Genomic DNA, 17,784 nt, shown 5'->3' with positions numbered 1-17,784 from the left:
TTTTATTTATTTATAGGAGAGAGAGAGAGAGAGACAGCGGAGCAGGGGAGGGTCAGAGAGAGAGGGAGTCACAGACTGAAACAGGCTCCAGGCTCTGAGCTGGCAGTCAGCACAGAGCCCGACGCGGGGCTCGAACCCACGAACCGCGAGATCACGACCTAAGCGAAAGTCGGACGCTTAACCGACTAAGCCACCCAGGCGCCCCAATGTTTATTTATTTTTGAGAGAGATTGTGAGCGGGGCAGGGACAGAGAGACACAGAATGTGAAGCAGGCTCCAGGCTCTGAGCTGTCAGCACAGAGCCCAACTCAGGCCTTGAACCCACGGACTGTGACATCCTGACCTGAGATCAAGTCAGACAGTTAACCAACTGAGCCACCCAGACACCCCCTTTGTTAGGAAGATTTTTAAGTACTAATTAACTTTCTTTACTTGTCCTAGGCCTATTGGGATTTTCTACTTTTTAAGTAAAAATGAAGTTTTTAAGTAAAGTTAGAGACATTCTCGGGGGGGGGAACCCCACAGAACCAATCCCCCTTATAAATACAGAAACAAATGTCTCAACTAGAGAAAATAAACTCAGCGCCATGTAAAAAAAGGTGATACACCAACCCCAAGTGGGATTTACCCTGGGAATGCAAGGTTGGCTCAACATAGGAAATCACTGTAAGGGTCACCTAGGTGGCTCAGTCGGTTAAGCGGCTGACTTCGGCTCAGGTCATGATCTCACGGTTCGGTTCGTTGGTTTGAGCTCCTCGTCAGACCCTGTGCTGACAGCTAGCTCAGAGCCTGGAGACTGCTTTGGATTCTATATCTCCCTCTCTCTCTGACCCTCTCCTGCTCACACTGCCTCTCTCTCTCTCATAAATAAATAAAAAACATTGAAAAAAAGGAATGAAAAACAATTAATTTAAAAAAAGGAAACCACTGTAATACACCATATGAATAGAATAAAGGATACAAACCGTACCATCAGCTCAACAGAGGCAGAAAAAGCATCTAGCAAAATCCAGCACCGTTTCATCCTAAAAACACTCAACAACTGAGGTACAAGGGAACTTCTTCAGGCTGGTATAGGCCATCTATGAAAACCCACAGCTAATACCATACTTAATGGTGACAGACTGATGGGAAACTCACACTTCGTGATTCAGAATTTGCCACAAAGCCGCAGTGGTCAAGGTGGGGCGGTGCTGGCATCCGGGTAACCATCATTGAGTGGAATCCATGCAGATCCACCTTTGGTGACTTGATATTGGGCAAGGCTGCCGAGACGATTCAATGTGCAAAGCAGTCTTTGCAAGAAATGATGCTGCCAGCTACTTGGAGAAAACGTGCTTTCTCTTTGTCATTCATTGTTTCACATAGAAATGGATTGCCAGAAAACGAATTGGCATTGAACAGTGAATTATTTAGAGTAAGGCGGTTATTTGTACATTTTGGCTTTTTAATATTCTTTAGTATTTTTCAATTGTGTCCCTTGGCTATGTGTCAGCTTTATAAGTACCTCTATAAAAACATATTTAGGGGTGCCTGGGTGGCTCCATCAGTTAAGCATCCGACTTCAGTCATCTGGCTCAAATCATGATCTCTCGGTTCTGCGGATTTGAGCCCCGCATGGGGCTCTGTGCTGACAGCTCAGAGCCTGGAGCCTGCTTTGGATTCTGTGTCTCCTTCTCTCTCTGCCCCTCCTCCATTCATGCCCTGTCTCTGTCTCTCAAAAATAAATGAAGTTTAAAAAATTAAAAAAAAAAAAACCCAAGAGTAACAAAGGTAAATGTTAGGGTCCTGAGAATTGTTGCAGACCCCACTGCAGGGAGCAGGGCAACCAAGGGCCCAGCTGCTGTATATTTCTCACCCTGTTGCCATTGTGGCCTTGGGGCAGAACCTTAGAGGCAGGACTGCTGGGCCAAAGGCCAGTTGGCTAGACATGGCCAAGCCCTTGCACGGCTGACTCTGCGTTCCCATGGTGATGCATGAGCGTGCCTGTCGACCCTCGGAATTGCCAGTGGCATTTTGTTGTCAGACTGTTACTGAGAAATAGTATATCAGTTAGTTTTACTTTGCATTTCTTAGTAAGCATGTGATGGTTTTCATATAATTAGGGACTGTTGCTGTCACCTTTCTCTATGAATTGTCTGCTTTTACCTTTAGGTATCCAGAAAATCCCCAGCTCCAAACAAAGGATCCGGAAACCGCCGTGGCTGAACCTGCCTGTTCTGGACAGGTGCTACTCTCTGGCCATGCCCCGTCTGTGATACTGAGACGTGGCTCCAGCACTGAGTGCTGACGGTGTTCCAGGATTCTCACACAGAGAGTCGTGACACCAAGGCTTTTCTTTCCAGGAAGCAACTTTATTCGTGCCAGCACCATTCAGTTGGGTTCGTACCTAAAGAACTGAGCAGCCCACATCACATGGCATAGTTTTTTTAATGCATTTTCTATTTCTTTGTCTCCCATATATGGTAACACACATAAACATGCAGTCTGATTAAGTTGTCTCAGTTTACAAGGCCATGGGGGATGTAGGCACCTGAGTGCATATATATCTAGGTGACCTTGAAGTCTTCTCTCCTCTCTTCTTCATTTTTTTTTCTCTCTCCTTAGGGAGGGGTTCCTACCACAACACGTGGCTGGTTCGGGAGAACAGAGCAGCCCCTCTGCCGGGTGCCCGGAGAAGTCTGGAGAGTTGTGATTACAACCTCTCTCCCTTGGCAGTAATCTTTTATTTTTAAGTGTATTTATTTTAGTCATCTCTGCACCCAACACAGGGCTTGAACCCACAACCCCTAGATCAAGAGTCCCATGTTCCTCTGACTGAGACAGCCAGGCGTCCCGGGCACTAATCTTTTACTCTTCATTGAGACTTAACAGTGGTTGAGCACCTTCTTCAGGGCGAAGGTTAAGTGAGCTCCTTGTTGCAAAGTGAAACATCAACTCGTGCTCACCAAGCCCTCGGGAGACCAGGGTATGGTCTTGGCAGGCTCTTGGCAAGGCCCACTGTGGGCTTAATGACCTTAAGAATGACCATGCCCACAGCCCTGCTCTAGAATGCACCCTTGCTGTGATGTCAGGTCCCGGTCCTTAGCAGGTGGGTGAGAACAGCTGTTAGGGGACACAGAGGAGCCGGCTCTGGCAAATGTGACCTTTGAAGGTCAATGGCAGGTACGGTGTAGAAACATCGTAGTGAAAAGCCCACAGGGAGTCCCCCACGACTTGTTTTATGCTAACTCCTGTCCACAGGAGAAATCCTTGAGCTGCCAGAGGGTTTGGAAGAGCTGAGCATGAGTATCCAAAGCAAGCTCGTAGCACCCCTAGCCCCCAAAAGGTGTGGTGTCAGCTGGGCAGACGAATGAGACCCCTCCTGCCCCAATGAGTCACTCGCCTGAGTGATGTCCCCAGCAGGGTTTTCACAGCCAGAGAACAGCAGCTGCTGCACTAGAACATTCCACGTCGCTGACAACAGCTCTCCTGCCCTTGGAAGACTGTCGTCTGCCCTTCTTCCTGAGAACCTAACACCCGTTCTTTTTCATTATTTATCCTTGAGGGTGGGGAGCCTGCCTGTGTGTTCTGAACTCTGTGTGTTTCCAGGGACACAGTCTATATATTCTTCAAGGCTCGCTCTGAACTCTCAGCCAAAGCTTCAAGGTCAGAGGCAACTAGATATCGGGAAACACTCTATGTCATAGAATAAAATTAAACCAACAACAAATTTTCGTGTTCCTAAACTGAACAAGAGTCTCATAACACAAAATCAAAGGGCAACTGGATCCTCCAGGGTGAGCATTACTTCATTTAATGACTTACTTGGAAAGGCAAGTTGTTTGCCTGAAAGGAAATACACATGAAATAGATCAGAAATGCAGTAAACAATCGCTTCATTATCAGAGTTCTCAAAATAAAGACACTTTTCTCTCAACTCCAGAGGCTCAAAAGTTTTTGTTTTACCAATAGGGAAGATGTATTTGCCTGAGCCTGACTGAATTGAACCTAAAATAATGAAAAATTAGGTTAATTTTCTTTTTTTTTTTTTTTAAATATTTTTATTTATTTCTAGGATAGAGAGAGACAGCGTGAGCAAGGGAGGGTCAGAGAGAGAGGGAGACACAGACTCTGAAACAGGCTCCAGGCTCTGAGCTGGCAGTCAGCACAGAGCCCGACGCGGGGCTTGAACCCATGAACCGCGAGATCATGACCTAAGCGAAAGTCGGCGCTTAACCGACTAAGCCACCCAGGCGCCCCTGAAAAATTAGGTTAATTTTCAATTCCATTTCTGCATGGGAGCTGTTGGCTTGGTGGCACAGCGTAATAATAACATATGTGTTAATTTAAATACCAGTTGACATATAGTATAATGATTTCAGGAATAGAATGTAGTGATTCAACACTTTATTTTTTTAAATGTTTTATTTATTTCTGAGAGAGAGAGAGAGAGAGAGAGAGAGCATGAGCAGGGGAGGGTCAGAGAGAGAGGGAGACACAGAATCTGAAACAGGCTCCAGGCTCTGAGCTGTCAGCACAGAGTCCAACAGGGGGCTCGAACCCACAAACAGTGAGATCATGACCTGAGCCAAACTCGGACGTTTAACTGAGTGAGCCACCCAGGCACCCCTATTCATCACTTAAAAAAATTTTTTTTAACGTTTATTCATTTTTGAATGACAGAGAGAGACAGAGTGTGAGCAGGGGAGGGACAGAGAAAGAGGGAGACACAGAATCTGAAGCAGCTCCAGACCCTGAGCTGATAGCATAGAGCCCGACACAGGATTCAAATCCAGGAACCATGAGATCATGACCTGAGCTGAAGTCAGACACTCAACTGACTGAGCCACCCAGGCGCCCTGATGATTTTTTTTTTAAATCTCAGCATTGTTAAGTGCCCACCACATTTATGTATGTATTGATATATATTGGGGAAAAATGTTGTATTAGATCACCAGATTCAATGATAAAAAATCCATGTTAGGTATGTGGTATTTAAGATACAAAACAGATGAACATAGGGAAGGGAAGGGAAGCAAAAATGAGATAAAAACTGAGAGATACAAACCATAAGAGACTCTTAAATACAGAGGGGGATGGGCTAAATGGGTGAGGGGCACTAAGGAGGACTCTTCTTTGGGGGAGCACTGAGTGTTATAAGTGATGAATCACTACAGGGGCACCTTCTCTCTGCCCCTCCCCGGCTTGCACTCTGTCTCTCTCAAAAATGAATAAACAATCAACAAAAAAGATTTTTAAATTATCAAAATTTGGGTAGCCTGAGTGGCTCAGTTGGTTAAGCATCCAACTCTTGGTTTTGGCTCAAGTCATGACCTCAGGGCTCATGAGTTTGACCCCCCACATCGCGCTCTGTGCTGATGGTGCGGAGCATGCTTGGGATTCTCTCTCCCCCTAACTCTCTCCCCCTACCGTGCTTGCACGCTCTCTCTCTCAAAATAAATGAACTTAAAACAAGTTTTTAAATTATAAAATTTTTTAAAAATATTTTTTTATTTATTTCTAGGAGAGAGAGAGAGACAGCGTGAGCAGGGGAGGGTCAGAGAGAGAGGGAGACACAGACTCTAAAATAGGCTCCAGGCTCTGAGCTGGCAGTCAGCACAGAGCCTGACGCGGGGCTCGAACCCACCAACCGCGAGATCATGACCTAAGCGAAAGTTGGACACTCAACCAACTAAGCCACCCAGGCACCCCTAAATTATAAAATTTTTTCAAAAGGTTGCTATATTCTTTAACAGTAGTGACCGTCAAGAAGTGGTTTTGGAGAAAGAGAGAACATTTCTGTTTCTTTACAGTGATTCCCCACTGTTCACATCTGTCAAACTGAGTGAAGTAATTTAAAAAAAAATTTTTTTTATGTCTATTTTATTTTGAGAGACAGAGAGTGAATGGGGGCAGGGTAGAGACAGACGCTTAACTGACTGAGCCACCCAGGTGCCCCTGAATTAATTTTTATAATAAAAGGAAGGGTGGGGGAGCCTGGGTGGCTCAGTCGGTTGAACATCTGACTTCAGCTCAGGTCATAATCTCGCAGTCCATGGGTTCGAGCCCTCCATTGGGCTCTGTGCTGATAGCTCAGAGCCTGGAGCCTGCTTTGGATTCTGTGTCTCCCTCTCTCTCTGCCCCTCCCCCACTCACACTGTGTCTCACTCTCAAAAATGAATGTTAAAAAATTTTTTTAAAAAGTGTGGAGATTATAACTGCCAAGAAGATGCCCACCAATGAAGGGGTACTGAATAAATGAACAAAGGGCAGGAGAATTTTGAGGGTGGGACAGTCCAGGAGGGCTTCCCAGCAGAGTCTGGGGAATGGGAAGGTGGGGAAGCAGGGACAAGGTTCGTATCTGGGTCCAGCCCCTCTCCTACAGCGTCAGTGGGTCAGTCCTGGGAAGCCTGACGGACACCTAAGTTAACAGACTTGGTTATTTCTTAGCTTGACACCTAGGTTGCAAAAAATATAAAATAGCATAAAACGCTGTTTTCAGGTCCACTTGCTCATCTCTCTCACTGGCTTGATACGAAGTTCTCGTGTGGCCCCAGTACACTCCTGCAGTCTGACTCTGGCCCCAGTGTCCTGGCCAGGGAAACCCGACTGTGACACAGAGAGGATGCTGCTGGCGTTCACGGGTGAGTGGGGCTCAGCCGGAACCAAGACAACAGCATTTTATTTCTTGGTCACTGTTACAAATGAACCAAATTGGCACGTTTTCTTTTTAACTTCGGGAAACTTTTTTGTTCTGAGTTACCATACCCTGAAGGCATTGATGAGTGTGACCCGCGCTGGGGTCTGGGGACGTGTGGCTAGGGATCAGAGGTCGCACACGGGCGGTACCCGCGGAGGGAGGTGCTCCTGCGACCCCGCGTACAGCGCGTCCTGGCTTCCGGTGAGCTAGGAGGGGGACTCGGCTCCCCCACGTCTCCCCAAACACCCCATCTTCTCGCTGCCGGCCCAGGGGCGCTGCGAACTTCGTGCTCCGCAGCGGGTGCAGTGCCTGCTTGCGGGACTGGCGGTCGGTCGAGCGCTGATTCCAGCTGCGGCCGCCAGGGGGCTCCTCCGGACACCAGACTGTCGCGAGGCCTCAAGAGTTTGTGTGTCCGGTACTTGCCCAGGGCACACTGTTAGTGTGTGACACAAGCAGGGCCAGAAGCCAGCTCAGGGCTCCCGAAAGGGAGCCCGCGAGGTGGCGGCGGCACCTGCGCGCCCGCGGAGGCGCCCCTGAGGTGTCAGAGCGCGGCCCTGCACCTGCACCTGCCGCAGCTCCTGGGAAGTGGCCCCGGCCTTCCTGGAGAGGACTGCGGCCGCTGCAAGTCATGGTTTCGGGCGTAGGTGGAAGTGCGGGCAGTCGAGGCACGGCGGTCACAAGGTAAAGCCAGTCTGGGGCCTCCACTGCCATCGTGGTGTGTCTTTTGTCTTCCTGCAGCCGACACTCCTGGCCCTTCACCCCCACTTCTGTGTGTGTGTGCTATCCCGCAGGCCGCTGGTTCTCACCCCCAACTGAGGGTCCCCCGGGGCGCTTACAGAGGTAGAGCAAAGCACACAGAACACCACGTGTGTGTCCGCTGACTGATGCAGGGGTCCCGGGTAGTGCTTGGGCATCGGCACTCGGCTCCCTAAGCGGTTCTGCAGCGCCCGCGGCATGGCCAGGAACTCGAGTCCCAGGGAACCGTGTGGGTGGGTCCCCGGGCCATCTTCTGGCTGGAGCCTCTAACTCATGTGGACAAAGACTGGGACGCACCAGGGGATGACACATCCTGCTAGTCCCTTGACCTGTTGGGGTTGGGTCAAGACCACTTCCCGGCCACATTGGTGCTCTTACCCTTTCACCTTGTCCCCCGTGGGCCTTTTCTCGAGGCCGCTGCTGGCAGTCTGTGGAGTGTGTACTTTTACTTTTGTCCAGAAAAGAATTCAACTCCTAATACGGTGGCTATCAGCTGACCCAGGCCTCACAGATAAAAGCTCCTGGGGGGGAGGGGGCCTCTGCTAAGTGTACAGGGTTAGGGTTTAGGGTTAGGGTCAGAGGGCTCCTGGGGCCAAAGGTCTGGGAAGCATGGCTGGGATCTAGGGACTCAGCATTGGTCTTTTTCCTTTAAGATGGGGTAAAGCTGTCTCCCCCTCCCTCCCCCCACCAACCCGGGGCAGTGAGCTGCAATGCAGTGAGGTACATCTGGGAGCGGCTCCTGGCCACCACCGGAAGGGACAAGGCCCAATAGCCCGTAGACTGGGAATCACCTGGGGAAGCAAGCAGCACCCCATCTGGAACATGAACAAAGCAGTAGCTACTGTGCGAGCCTGGTCCCCCGCCCAGCCCGCCTGCCAAGGAGGAAGGGGCCCTGCCAACCCGGGCGCTCAGGCCTCCACCAGCTCCTGGATGCAGGCTGCACTGGCTTTTCGGTCATTTCGGGTGGGAACGCGCACAGCTTAGACCCGCTTCTGAGCCCAAGTGAGCCGGAGGACTGTCAGCGGTCTTCCTCTCCCGCTCCCCACCGAATTCCTTAAATCAGAGACACCAGCACAAGACTGTCATTCACTTTTCCGCATACTTTATTTGTTACAAACATACAATTTTTAAATATAGACTGTAAAACTCCATTTGCAAAATCTGCTATCACCAGGAGTGCACACCAGCGGTAAGGATTCTTACACTTTTTTTTTTCCCTCTGCTTGTCTGTCAGTCTCGCTAGTTAGTGGTGAGTACGGGATCCGCCTGTCACAGGCCTGCCGGAAGCTTCTGGCTGTGCTCGCGCCGGGCTTTGGTGGCAGCCCTGCTTGTCTGGAGACTCGCAGGCGCCTGAGCCGCCATCTCCAGGAGGTGAGCTCCGCAGCCCGTCTACACTCTGCTTCTGAACGGTTTCCAGGAAGTGTGATTTCTGAACGGCACTGCGCCTCACGGGTTTGTCAGAATCGCCCATGCAGCTGTTTGTTAAAGTGCATTCTTCTTTTTGAAAAATAAGAGGAGTCATCTTTACTCTTTAACCAAGGTACTTAAAAAAATGAACTTTTTGGTCTCTCAGCAGATATTCCCAAATTGATCCTAACGCTACAAATTTTAGTGTTCTATTTACAAATATTTATAGGGTTACAGGTAGAGGAGACCTTATAAAATTAAAGGTGCGACTTCTCTTGAAGCAGAAATCAGTTCTACAGATCCATACACAGGAACACACACTTGGTGTACGACGCACAAGCATGTGGGTATTTACACAGAGACCGAAGACATCCCCCCAGTAAAACATCTAGTTGTCCGTCTAGAGCAGGAGGCTCTGTCTCTTGCTGTTTGGTTTTAACTCATTTCAACAACTTGTGCAGATTCTCTACTGGAAGGACATCAGTCCCAACTCTGGAGTGGAGACTCTGGTCTAAGGAAGCCCCTGGTGGTCATGACCGGCAGGGAAAGTGCCTACAGAATGGACGGTGTGCCACCTGGACCTATGAGAAGACAAATGGACTTCTAGAAGTGATCCTGGGAAAACATTTGCATGAAGGAGCAAAAGGAAGAATAAATCCCCACTAATGCACCGATAATCTGTTATTATTCAAATATTGATAATCACTGAAAAAAAAAATCTAAATAGACTCACCTGCTACCACAACATGTAAAGTACAGACTCTTTACAAGTATGCCCTGTACTGACTTAACCTCAGTTTTTGGACTTTTGCCCCGTCTAGGAACTTCTAGGAATCCAGAGACTTTCTGAACAAGGAGGAGACACATGTGGGAGGAAAGGGTGCGTGCCCCGCATCAGAAGAGAACGTTTACAATGAAACTGTAACCAAATTCCTAGACACAAATGTGCTTAGTGATACAATCCTGTTCCTTGCCTTTCTTGGGGCTCTCCTGCTGCCCTCAGTCCCGGAAAAGGGAACTTACAAAGGGAAGAAACATACTACTTGCCATTCTGTTTGCAAACCGACTGCTTTGACCTCGCCTGGTGTTACAGCGCAGCATGAGGCCCGGGCTGGAAAGTCCGCCTGTGGGAAACAATGTCTAGTCTAACTCCCTTTTCTTGAGTTTGCTGTTGGGAGCTACTGAAGGTAGGAAAAAAGAGAGACAGGCTCCTGTCACCTACAGGATGCTCGAGCACAAGGAGTTTGGACAGATCTGCCAAGGTCTCTCAACACAGTGCCCCCTATCTCATCACCCTAAAGCCGGAGTCACCCTCCCCTCGTCCACGTCAGCGGCCATGTTACAAGCAGGGAACATGACATTTGCTCCTAGACCCAAAATTTCATGCTAATCAAAAGTACAGTCACACTCTTTCAGCAAACCATTTGTTAGGATCATCTCTGGGGGGGGGGATTTTTTTTTTATTTTTGGTTCAAATATAGCTCTGCCCTCCTGTTATCAAAAGCCCAACCGAGCAGTGAAACTACCACTGTGGTGTCTGCTGCCGTGTGAACACGACTCTCTCGATTCCAGTCAATGTCTAATCCGAGGAAGGAGGAGTCAGATTTTCAAATGAAACGTTAAGAGATGGGGGGGGGGGGTGAGGAAGGGTGATTATGCTGATGGCATATTCCCTATGTCATTAGGAAATACGAAAATACATTCATAAAAGTCTTACTTGGATAAGGGGAACGGGTGTTAACTAGAAATTGCCAGAGTAAAGTCTTTGTGATACAACTAGATTGTTTTCTCATTCTCCCCAGGTCGAATTTCCTCCATCCTGACAACTGGACCACACTTAGCAAAAGAATAGTAATGAAAACTGTTTTAAGCCCAAGGGCTGGAAACAGTGACTTTAACTAGCAAACTGAGATACAGGAAGAGAGCCCACCGCCCCCGAGTGTGAGCTCCTAAAACTTCAGGGCATGGACTTGGAATTTAAGGAGTTTGCTTTTCTAGATGAAAAACTGGGAACATGAAGTTCTGTCTGGAATTGCACCCGGGGCCCTGACATGCACGGTTTTACTTTTGTGTCTGTATTTTTAAGGTACATGTGGTTCTTTTTTTTTCCTCTTTTGTCCAAACCATCTCCCCCACCCACCCTCACGCCCACGATCCAGTTTACTCAAGGGGGACGGTAACTGTTTAGGAAGACAGCGAGCTGGTTTACAGTAACCCCAGGAGCAGCCCTGGGAGCTGAGTGTCTCAGTCACTTACTAGGGCTTCAGCACTGCTGTTGACAGGAGGAAAAACAACAGAAAGTTACCTTAAGGCTTAAGGGAAAGTAACCATCACATCGTGAACGCAGCATCGTCAACTCTCCCACGCATTGGAAGCTAGCAAAACGCATTCTGGTCAAGAATACAAACTTTTTAACGTTAGCAAAGATTTTCACTCTTCTTACACAGAACAATATTCATAAGCAGATTATCTAAGGGAGCCTGAGAAACCGTGACCACATCACACAAAGATCCCATGTAGCTCATTATCAAAAAGTGCTTTAGCTCTGAGAAATATGTCGGGGTTCCAATGGAAATATACAATGTCAAATAACTCGACACTTTCTCAAGTGAAGTACGAAGTGGAAAAGGAGCGAAACAGGCGAGGCCCTGCTCTCCGAGCAGGCCTCGTGTCTGGGACTTTCAGGGTGTATTAAATTAAAATCGTTTTAAGAGTTAACAGTGGGGTTTTCACACCACTATATATATTCTAAAACCTGAGAATGGACACCAAAGCAGTCAACTTTGTTACTTATCAGAGCAATTCTGATACTTCCTAAAATAGAAGACAACTCAATTGAATTAATACCTCCAGGGTCAAAGCCATGAACTTTCCCCAGTCAGAAAGGAGACAAAGCGCATGAGCATTTGCCACTAAGTGTGCTGCCGGCGGCTCCCTGGTAAAGGGACCACCTGCCCACCTGCCCGCACACAGAGTTACTGCTCTCCTTCCCTCTCACTGATCAAGGCCACGCTATTTGCAAATGAATATCTACTGAGAGATCAGTTGTGCATTGGACAAAGTACCATCAACAGGGTGAAAAATGAAAACAAAATTTACAATGAAGGATACTCATGCGGGCGGCTTACACACTCAAGCTTCTTCAGCGCATCCACCTCGACAGCAAGGCAGACGCCAATGGGACAGTCACCTTGCCACACCTTGCATCGGGTGACTACCCTCAAGTAGAGCCCGTCAAGGTCACATGTAACAAAGCGTCCTAGGCAACCACAGTGCCTGCGGTGTGCAGCCGTTTTCAGACCACTCAATATGAGGGCATTATTATAACCAGCCTCTTTTGCCCACAACCCTGCATTTTCGGATAAGACAGGAGAATTGGTTTGTTTTGAGAAAACTGAAGTTCGCGTCTCTTAAAAGACCTGCGTCTACCGCAGAACAACGGAGGGAGCGGAGGCAGCGGGAGGTGACTGGCTGCCCGCACCCAACGCTTCTCCATCGTTTTTGCAGTAAACAGTTATGGAAAGTGACTTGACAGGTGGCCGCGTGTGCACCGTGGCCACAGTCCCTTATGCCAACTACATGCCTCCCACAGCAACATAGGGTGTCTGGGTTTTCCGTCCGGTTTCCGCTTGGATTGGGGGTGCCGTGCGGATGGACATTTCGCTCCGGGCAGGGTGTGCGCACAGGACTTTCTGTGCTGCCCTGCTGGAACGACAGCAGGGACAATGGGAATCAGAAGGGACTAGTGGGATCTCGTCATAGACTTTTGCTCTTTTGATTCTGTGCCAAAAATTTGACTTCTCGCATCTCTAACCACAGTAGTTTTGAGAAAAACGATTCAGCAATCGTCTGAAAGGGAAGTTTAGTTCCCTGCTTCTCAGAAACAGGACTATTTGGAACATGTGATACGCTGGGATGTTTGCCAAAGTTAAAAAAACAAGCCCTAAATCACTGTTCGTAGGAGAGGAAGAGACGAGAGATAAAAAAAAAAAAAATCGGTTGTCTCCCAATCCATAAGGCCATATTGTGGCCGAAATCAACCAACATCTTCTCTAAGGAGCACGGTTTATGAACGAGTTCCCAAACACGGCCCTGCTGGACCCACCGCACATCAAAACTTTCTATTGCCCCAGATCAGGGAGCAGAACGAGGGCCGGTGAACCGCTACAGCGAATCCACGCTCTCCCATAACCTTCCTGCGGGGACGGGAGAGGCCCGAACCACCCCCGCAGGAGGAACTAACCTCTTAGATTGGTTAAGACTTAAAAACCCACCACTATGACGTCTACCACTTAATCTTACATAGGCAGGTCAAAATTTTAATATAAATTACTTTTTCCAACACATAGCTTATGCATTCTTGGCTCCTGTTTTTGGAGGATTCTCAAATTGATATCTAAAGATTTACATATGATATATTACTGTTACACGGTCTAATGACTAAGAAAATTTCTCTGGTAACCAAAGCTGATCCCATATATGGTAGCGCTCCTGGCATACAGTCTATATGCCTCAGACCACTTCCACATTCTTTCTATTCAGCTAATTATAGCTTAGTAGCCACTGGTGAAGGGTTGCAAAGACCCTGTCATTTCTACAGAGTAGAAAGGCAAGGCTCAGGACTGCGATTCAGCCAAACGAAAAGAAAAGAAAGACAAACCAACCCCTTAAAAAGGAGAGACGCTGCACCTTTGCAGAACTGCACTGGCTCACGGCCGCGGAGCAACAGGAACCCCCGCGGAACCAAAACAGACCCGTCGGTCTACACGGGACTCGTACATGGTTTGAAAAGGAAAGTCACAGCAGTGAACCGAGAGCTGCGACCTCACTTTCCATCGCTGCCTTGAAGTCTGAAACTGAAACAGTTTCTGCAAACTTAATGCCAGCTTCTCGGCGCCCTTACCAAAACTATGTAGGGATTTGTTCTCCGCAGCAAAGAAATAAACACTCAAAACACATAAGTAAATACAGCAGGACATTATTGAAAACAGCTGCCTTGTAGTACAAAATACAGTACAAGTATACAGATGTCATTAAAACATCAAAAATACTATTGCTCCCATACAATTTAGGAAACATTCTTTGCAACGGAGAAAGTTTTTTTTTTTCTTAAAAAAAGGAAAAGCCTTAAAAAAAATCTGTTTAAAAAGTCTACTGTGGATGATAAGAGTAGAGAAATAGTCTGAAAAGGGCACCATTGTTTGTGGCTCTTCCACTTAAAAAAAAAAATCTAAGATAGACAGTATTTCTGAACCAGTCTAATTTTTAAAAAAGCCTAATTTTATGTACAGTTCTTTCCCTCCCCCTCGGCCACAATGCATGAAAACGACCTTTTTGTAGATCACTTATTTCCCAATAAATACAAAAAGACTGTATAGATTGAATAATACCAAAATAAGATAATAAAAAGGGTATGCAATAAATTAAAAGGCAGCTCAAATAAGGGCAGGCATGCAGTTAAAAAGAAAAACAAAACTAAGATCGTTGGAGGTGGGTGTTACCTGCCTCCCAGTTGAGGTGTCGCACAAGGCAGGCCTAAAAACTTTGGAAAGAACGTTAGCTCCCGTTCAATTCAAAGTCACCTAGCTCTGTGACACTTCTAGGAATACCTTTTGATGGGGTGGGATGAACTTGATTAGTAAAAATCATTTCTACTGAAAATCCATTTAAAATATAGAAGAGGCGATCCTTGAAAACCCCAACTTTTATTCTTGAAAAACAGCTGGATCCACTGGCCAAGGGCCAGTCTGTAGAAATTTCAAGATGGTATAAAAATGCTTCCAGGACATAGCGTTTTCACGTTCTTTGTCCCCATGTAGATGGATTTCAGCTTCCGAAGGGCACACGGCTCGAATCACTCATCCATCATTTGCCAACTTCGATCGTGAGGTACTGAAACAATGGATCAAGTTCTTACAAATCTACTTTAAAAGAATAGATGATGCTGGAATTCTGGACCTGAGGATCTTTAGTGTTTGAGTAAATCCACAGATTCAACTGAAGGTAGATGAAGACTTCAGTTTTGGTTATCCCCAACTTTCCCCAGAGGACGTATATTCCATTAAAGCTCAGGCTTGTAGCCACACGGTTCCTTTCGCAGGGATCTTCAAGTTTTACGGTTTAAAATCCAGCCAACCAGTGGCCCAAATGGCCGAAGTGGCCATAATTTGCTGGCTTGTGCGGTGCAGCGCTGGAGAATCCGGCTCTTATTCACCCCTAAGCCATCTCTGGGTAAGACCTCAGTGTCTGCAGACCTGGGGAGAACTTTCGTGAGCGGCGGCCCACCTGCTCCGTCCTCCTTGTGCTTGATGCCGGTTTTCTTCCTGTGTCTGCCTCAGCAATCTCCAATGTAAGACTGCTCTTAGCTTCGGACAAATTTTGCCAACTTCTAAGATCCTTTAGTAACAGATTCTAGTTGAAGGATCGACACCTGACTCCATTTGCATCCAGGAAAACAATTCCGCAAAAAGACATGAACACTGGTCCAAGTTCTGCAAAACCACTGAAGCAGGAACAATGCAACCGGTTCCTACATTTCCTGGTGGCTACTTGAACTGCTCTTTTGCCCCGTCCATGATTACTTGGAGCTGCCTTCCTTTGCGTGAAACTTGTACTCCCAGAGCCAAATAAAGGTAAAAGCCTCTCTCAAGAATCCCATAAAGACCCAGATCCAATATGCTGATTTCAGTGGAGGTGAAGTAATCGACACCAGGACAATGAGGTCTGGAGAGATGGTCAGGCCGGGACACCCAGGGGTGACACCAATTCGGCTGGCATCAGTGGCCCCGGGCATGTGCAACTCTGTCCCTTCCAGGGTTACCCTGGCAGGTTCAGAGACCTTGGCTGAAAACAACGTAAGTCGAGACGATTTTGCTCAGGTTGTCCTCTTTGCAGATTGCTGTTAACTCCTTGGAACTTTGCTGCTTTTAATTGTTCGCGACTGTTCTTTTACGGTTATTTCTCTTAATTAACTGTATTATTTTTCATTGTGTGTTCGCCCGACAGGGGCCCCCTCGCTCCGCCTCCACTAGCTCCCAGGGGATGAGCGGGAAAGGGGCTCTCTGGCCAAGGAGACGGTGGTGGGGCGGGGGGCCCATCGGGGAAGCGGCGCGCTTTGCGTCAGTCCTCGTCCACCTCCTCGCCCTCGGACTCGTCCCCACCGCGTCGCTCGTACAGCTTGTCCCGCTGTCGCTCCTGGATCTCCTTCATCTCGTCCGCATACCGGCAAAAGGCGCCCCCGAACTTGCCCCAGGCCTTGAAGGGGACAGTGATGGCGTTGCGGTAGGACGGCTTCACCTCGCTCACGCGCAAGAACACGCCGTACTTGTTGCAGCCCACGTCGAAAAAGAAGCGCTTGGAGTCCACGGTGATGGAGGTGCCCTCCGGGAGCTCGCCGTACAGGCCGCCGCCCGGGCCTCCCGCGCCGCCGCCCGCGCCGCCCGCCAGCTCGTCGTCGTCGCCGCCGTAGTCGTCGATGAGCTTGGCCAGCGCGTCCCGGAACTCGATGAGGCCCTGCGCAGGTAGCGCGATGGTCTGGCCGCTCTGCAGGCCGCCGGGCCCGGGGCCGCCGCCGCCGCGGTTGACCGTCTGTCGGATGCGCAGGAAGCGGCCACGCTGGTTTTCCTTGAGATCCAGGTAGTACTTGCGGTTCTCGCGCACCAGGAACTCGCTCTTGAGCGCGCGCCGCGGTCCGCCGCCCTCCTCGGCTCCCGCCGCCGCCGCCGCCACCTGCTCGGGGCTGCTGGGGCCCAGCTGCGCGTAGTGCTCGATGAAGTCGCCCAGGTAGTCGCGAAACTCGGCGGCCACCGCCATGGACAGCGTGAGGCGGCTCTTGGAGCCTCCCGCGCCCACCTCGGCGATCTTGAGGAAGCGACCCTTGGCGTTCTGCTTCACGTCCAAGTAGAAGCGCTTGTTCTGGATGTCCAGCCGCTTCGAGGCCAGCTCCTGCGTCTCCTGCTCGCCGACGCGGGCCGCGGGCTGGAAGCCGCCAGGCCCGCCGCCGCCGCGTTCGCTGCCGCTGTCGCCGTCCGCCATCTTCTCGGCCGCCGCCGCCGCACCTCGGCCGCCGCCGCCGCCCGCTGCGCTCGCGTCCGCCCTCCGCCCTGCGGCTCGCTCTCCGGGGCCCCCAGCCTCGCCCGCCGGCCGCTCACGCGCTCCCGCTGCTCATCGCCAGCCGCCGCCGCCGCCGCCCCCCATCGCCCCGCGCTCCGCCCCGCCACTTCCGCCCGGCTCTCGCCAGCTTCCGGCGCGCGCCCCTTGACGCCACCCGCTCCGCCCACACGTCCTCGCGGCCGGAAGCGCCGCGCCCGCGGCGTCGGGGCGCGAGGCAGTGACGTAGAGTAGTGACGGGGCGCGAGGCAGGGACTTACTAGGTTGCGGAGGGCGCAGGAAGCCGGGGGCGGGGGCGTTGTGCCTCCCCCTTGCGGTCGCGTGTCTCCGGGGTGCCACAGTGCCGCGGTTTTGATTGTTATTACTTTTAAAGGTAGAGGAAGTAAAGGACGGGGCTGGCGTTGCCGGGTCATCAGTTCTCGGAACAAAGCGCGCCTGGTAGTGTTGCTGGGCAACGGCCAGGGAGTGGCGGGCGCTTTGCGTCACGTGGTCTCGCGGTGACGTCATCCGCCGCCGCGAGGGCGGAAGGAGAGCGGGCGCGAGGAGCGGTCCCTGCTGGCCGCCGCGCGCGTTGCTTGGGGCGCGGGTGTCCCGGGTTTAGGCGGCAGGGCACGGGAGCCTCTTGGGGAAATAAGCGTGCCGCGACGGGGCGGCCCTGGGGGGGTTCCTCCGCGTGCAGAATGGGAGCGATAAGCACATGACATAATGCGTGCAAAGCACTGAACCGCGCGCTGAGTAGTTATCAGCCCTTCTCGGTTCGTGAAAAAGACCCAATCAAAATCAGGGTGATCGCTAGCAACCAAACATGGGACAGTACGAAAATATCAGAC

General features: G+C 49.9%; 1 protein-coding gene across 1 annotated transcript; it reads right to left on the bottom strand.

Annotated features, from left to right (window-relative positions):
- Positions 1 to 8,523: 8,523 nt before the first annotated feature.
- PURB (purine rich element binding protein B) lies at positions 8,524 to 17,008 on the bottom strand. The gene has a single exon (XM_039242969.1). The coding sequence runs from the start codon at positions 16,877 to 16,879 to the stop codon at positions 15,965 to 15,967; it is 915 nt and encodes a 304-aa protein (XP_039098900.1). The 5' UTR covers positions 16,880 to 17,008; the 3' UTR covers positions 8,524 to 15,964.
- Positions 17,009 to 17,784: the final 776 nt, after the last annotated feature.

This window comes from Hyaena hyaena, unplaced genomic scaffold, assembly GCF_003009895.1.
Source record: "Hyaena hyaena isolate Hyena2069 unplaced genomic scaffold, ASM300989v1 scaffold_218, whole genome shotgun sequence".
NCBI lineage: Eukaryota > Metazoa > Chordata > Mammalia > Carnivora > Hyaenidae > Hyaena > Hyaena hyaena.
This window is presented reverse-complemented; position numbering and strand designations above follow the sequence as displayed.

What these genes read in the sequence shown, in the direction of transcription:
- PURB (XM_039242969.1), bottom strand. Translation starts at nt 16,879, where the DNA reads ATGGCGGACGGCGACAGCGGCAGCGAACGCGGCGGCGGCGGGCCTGGC.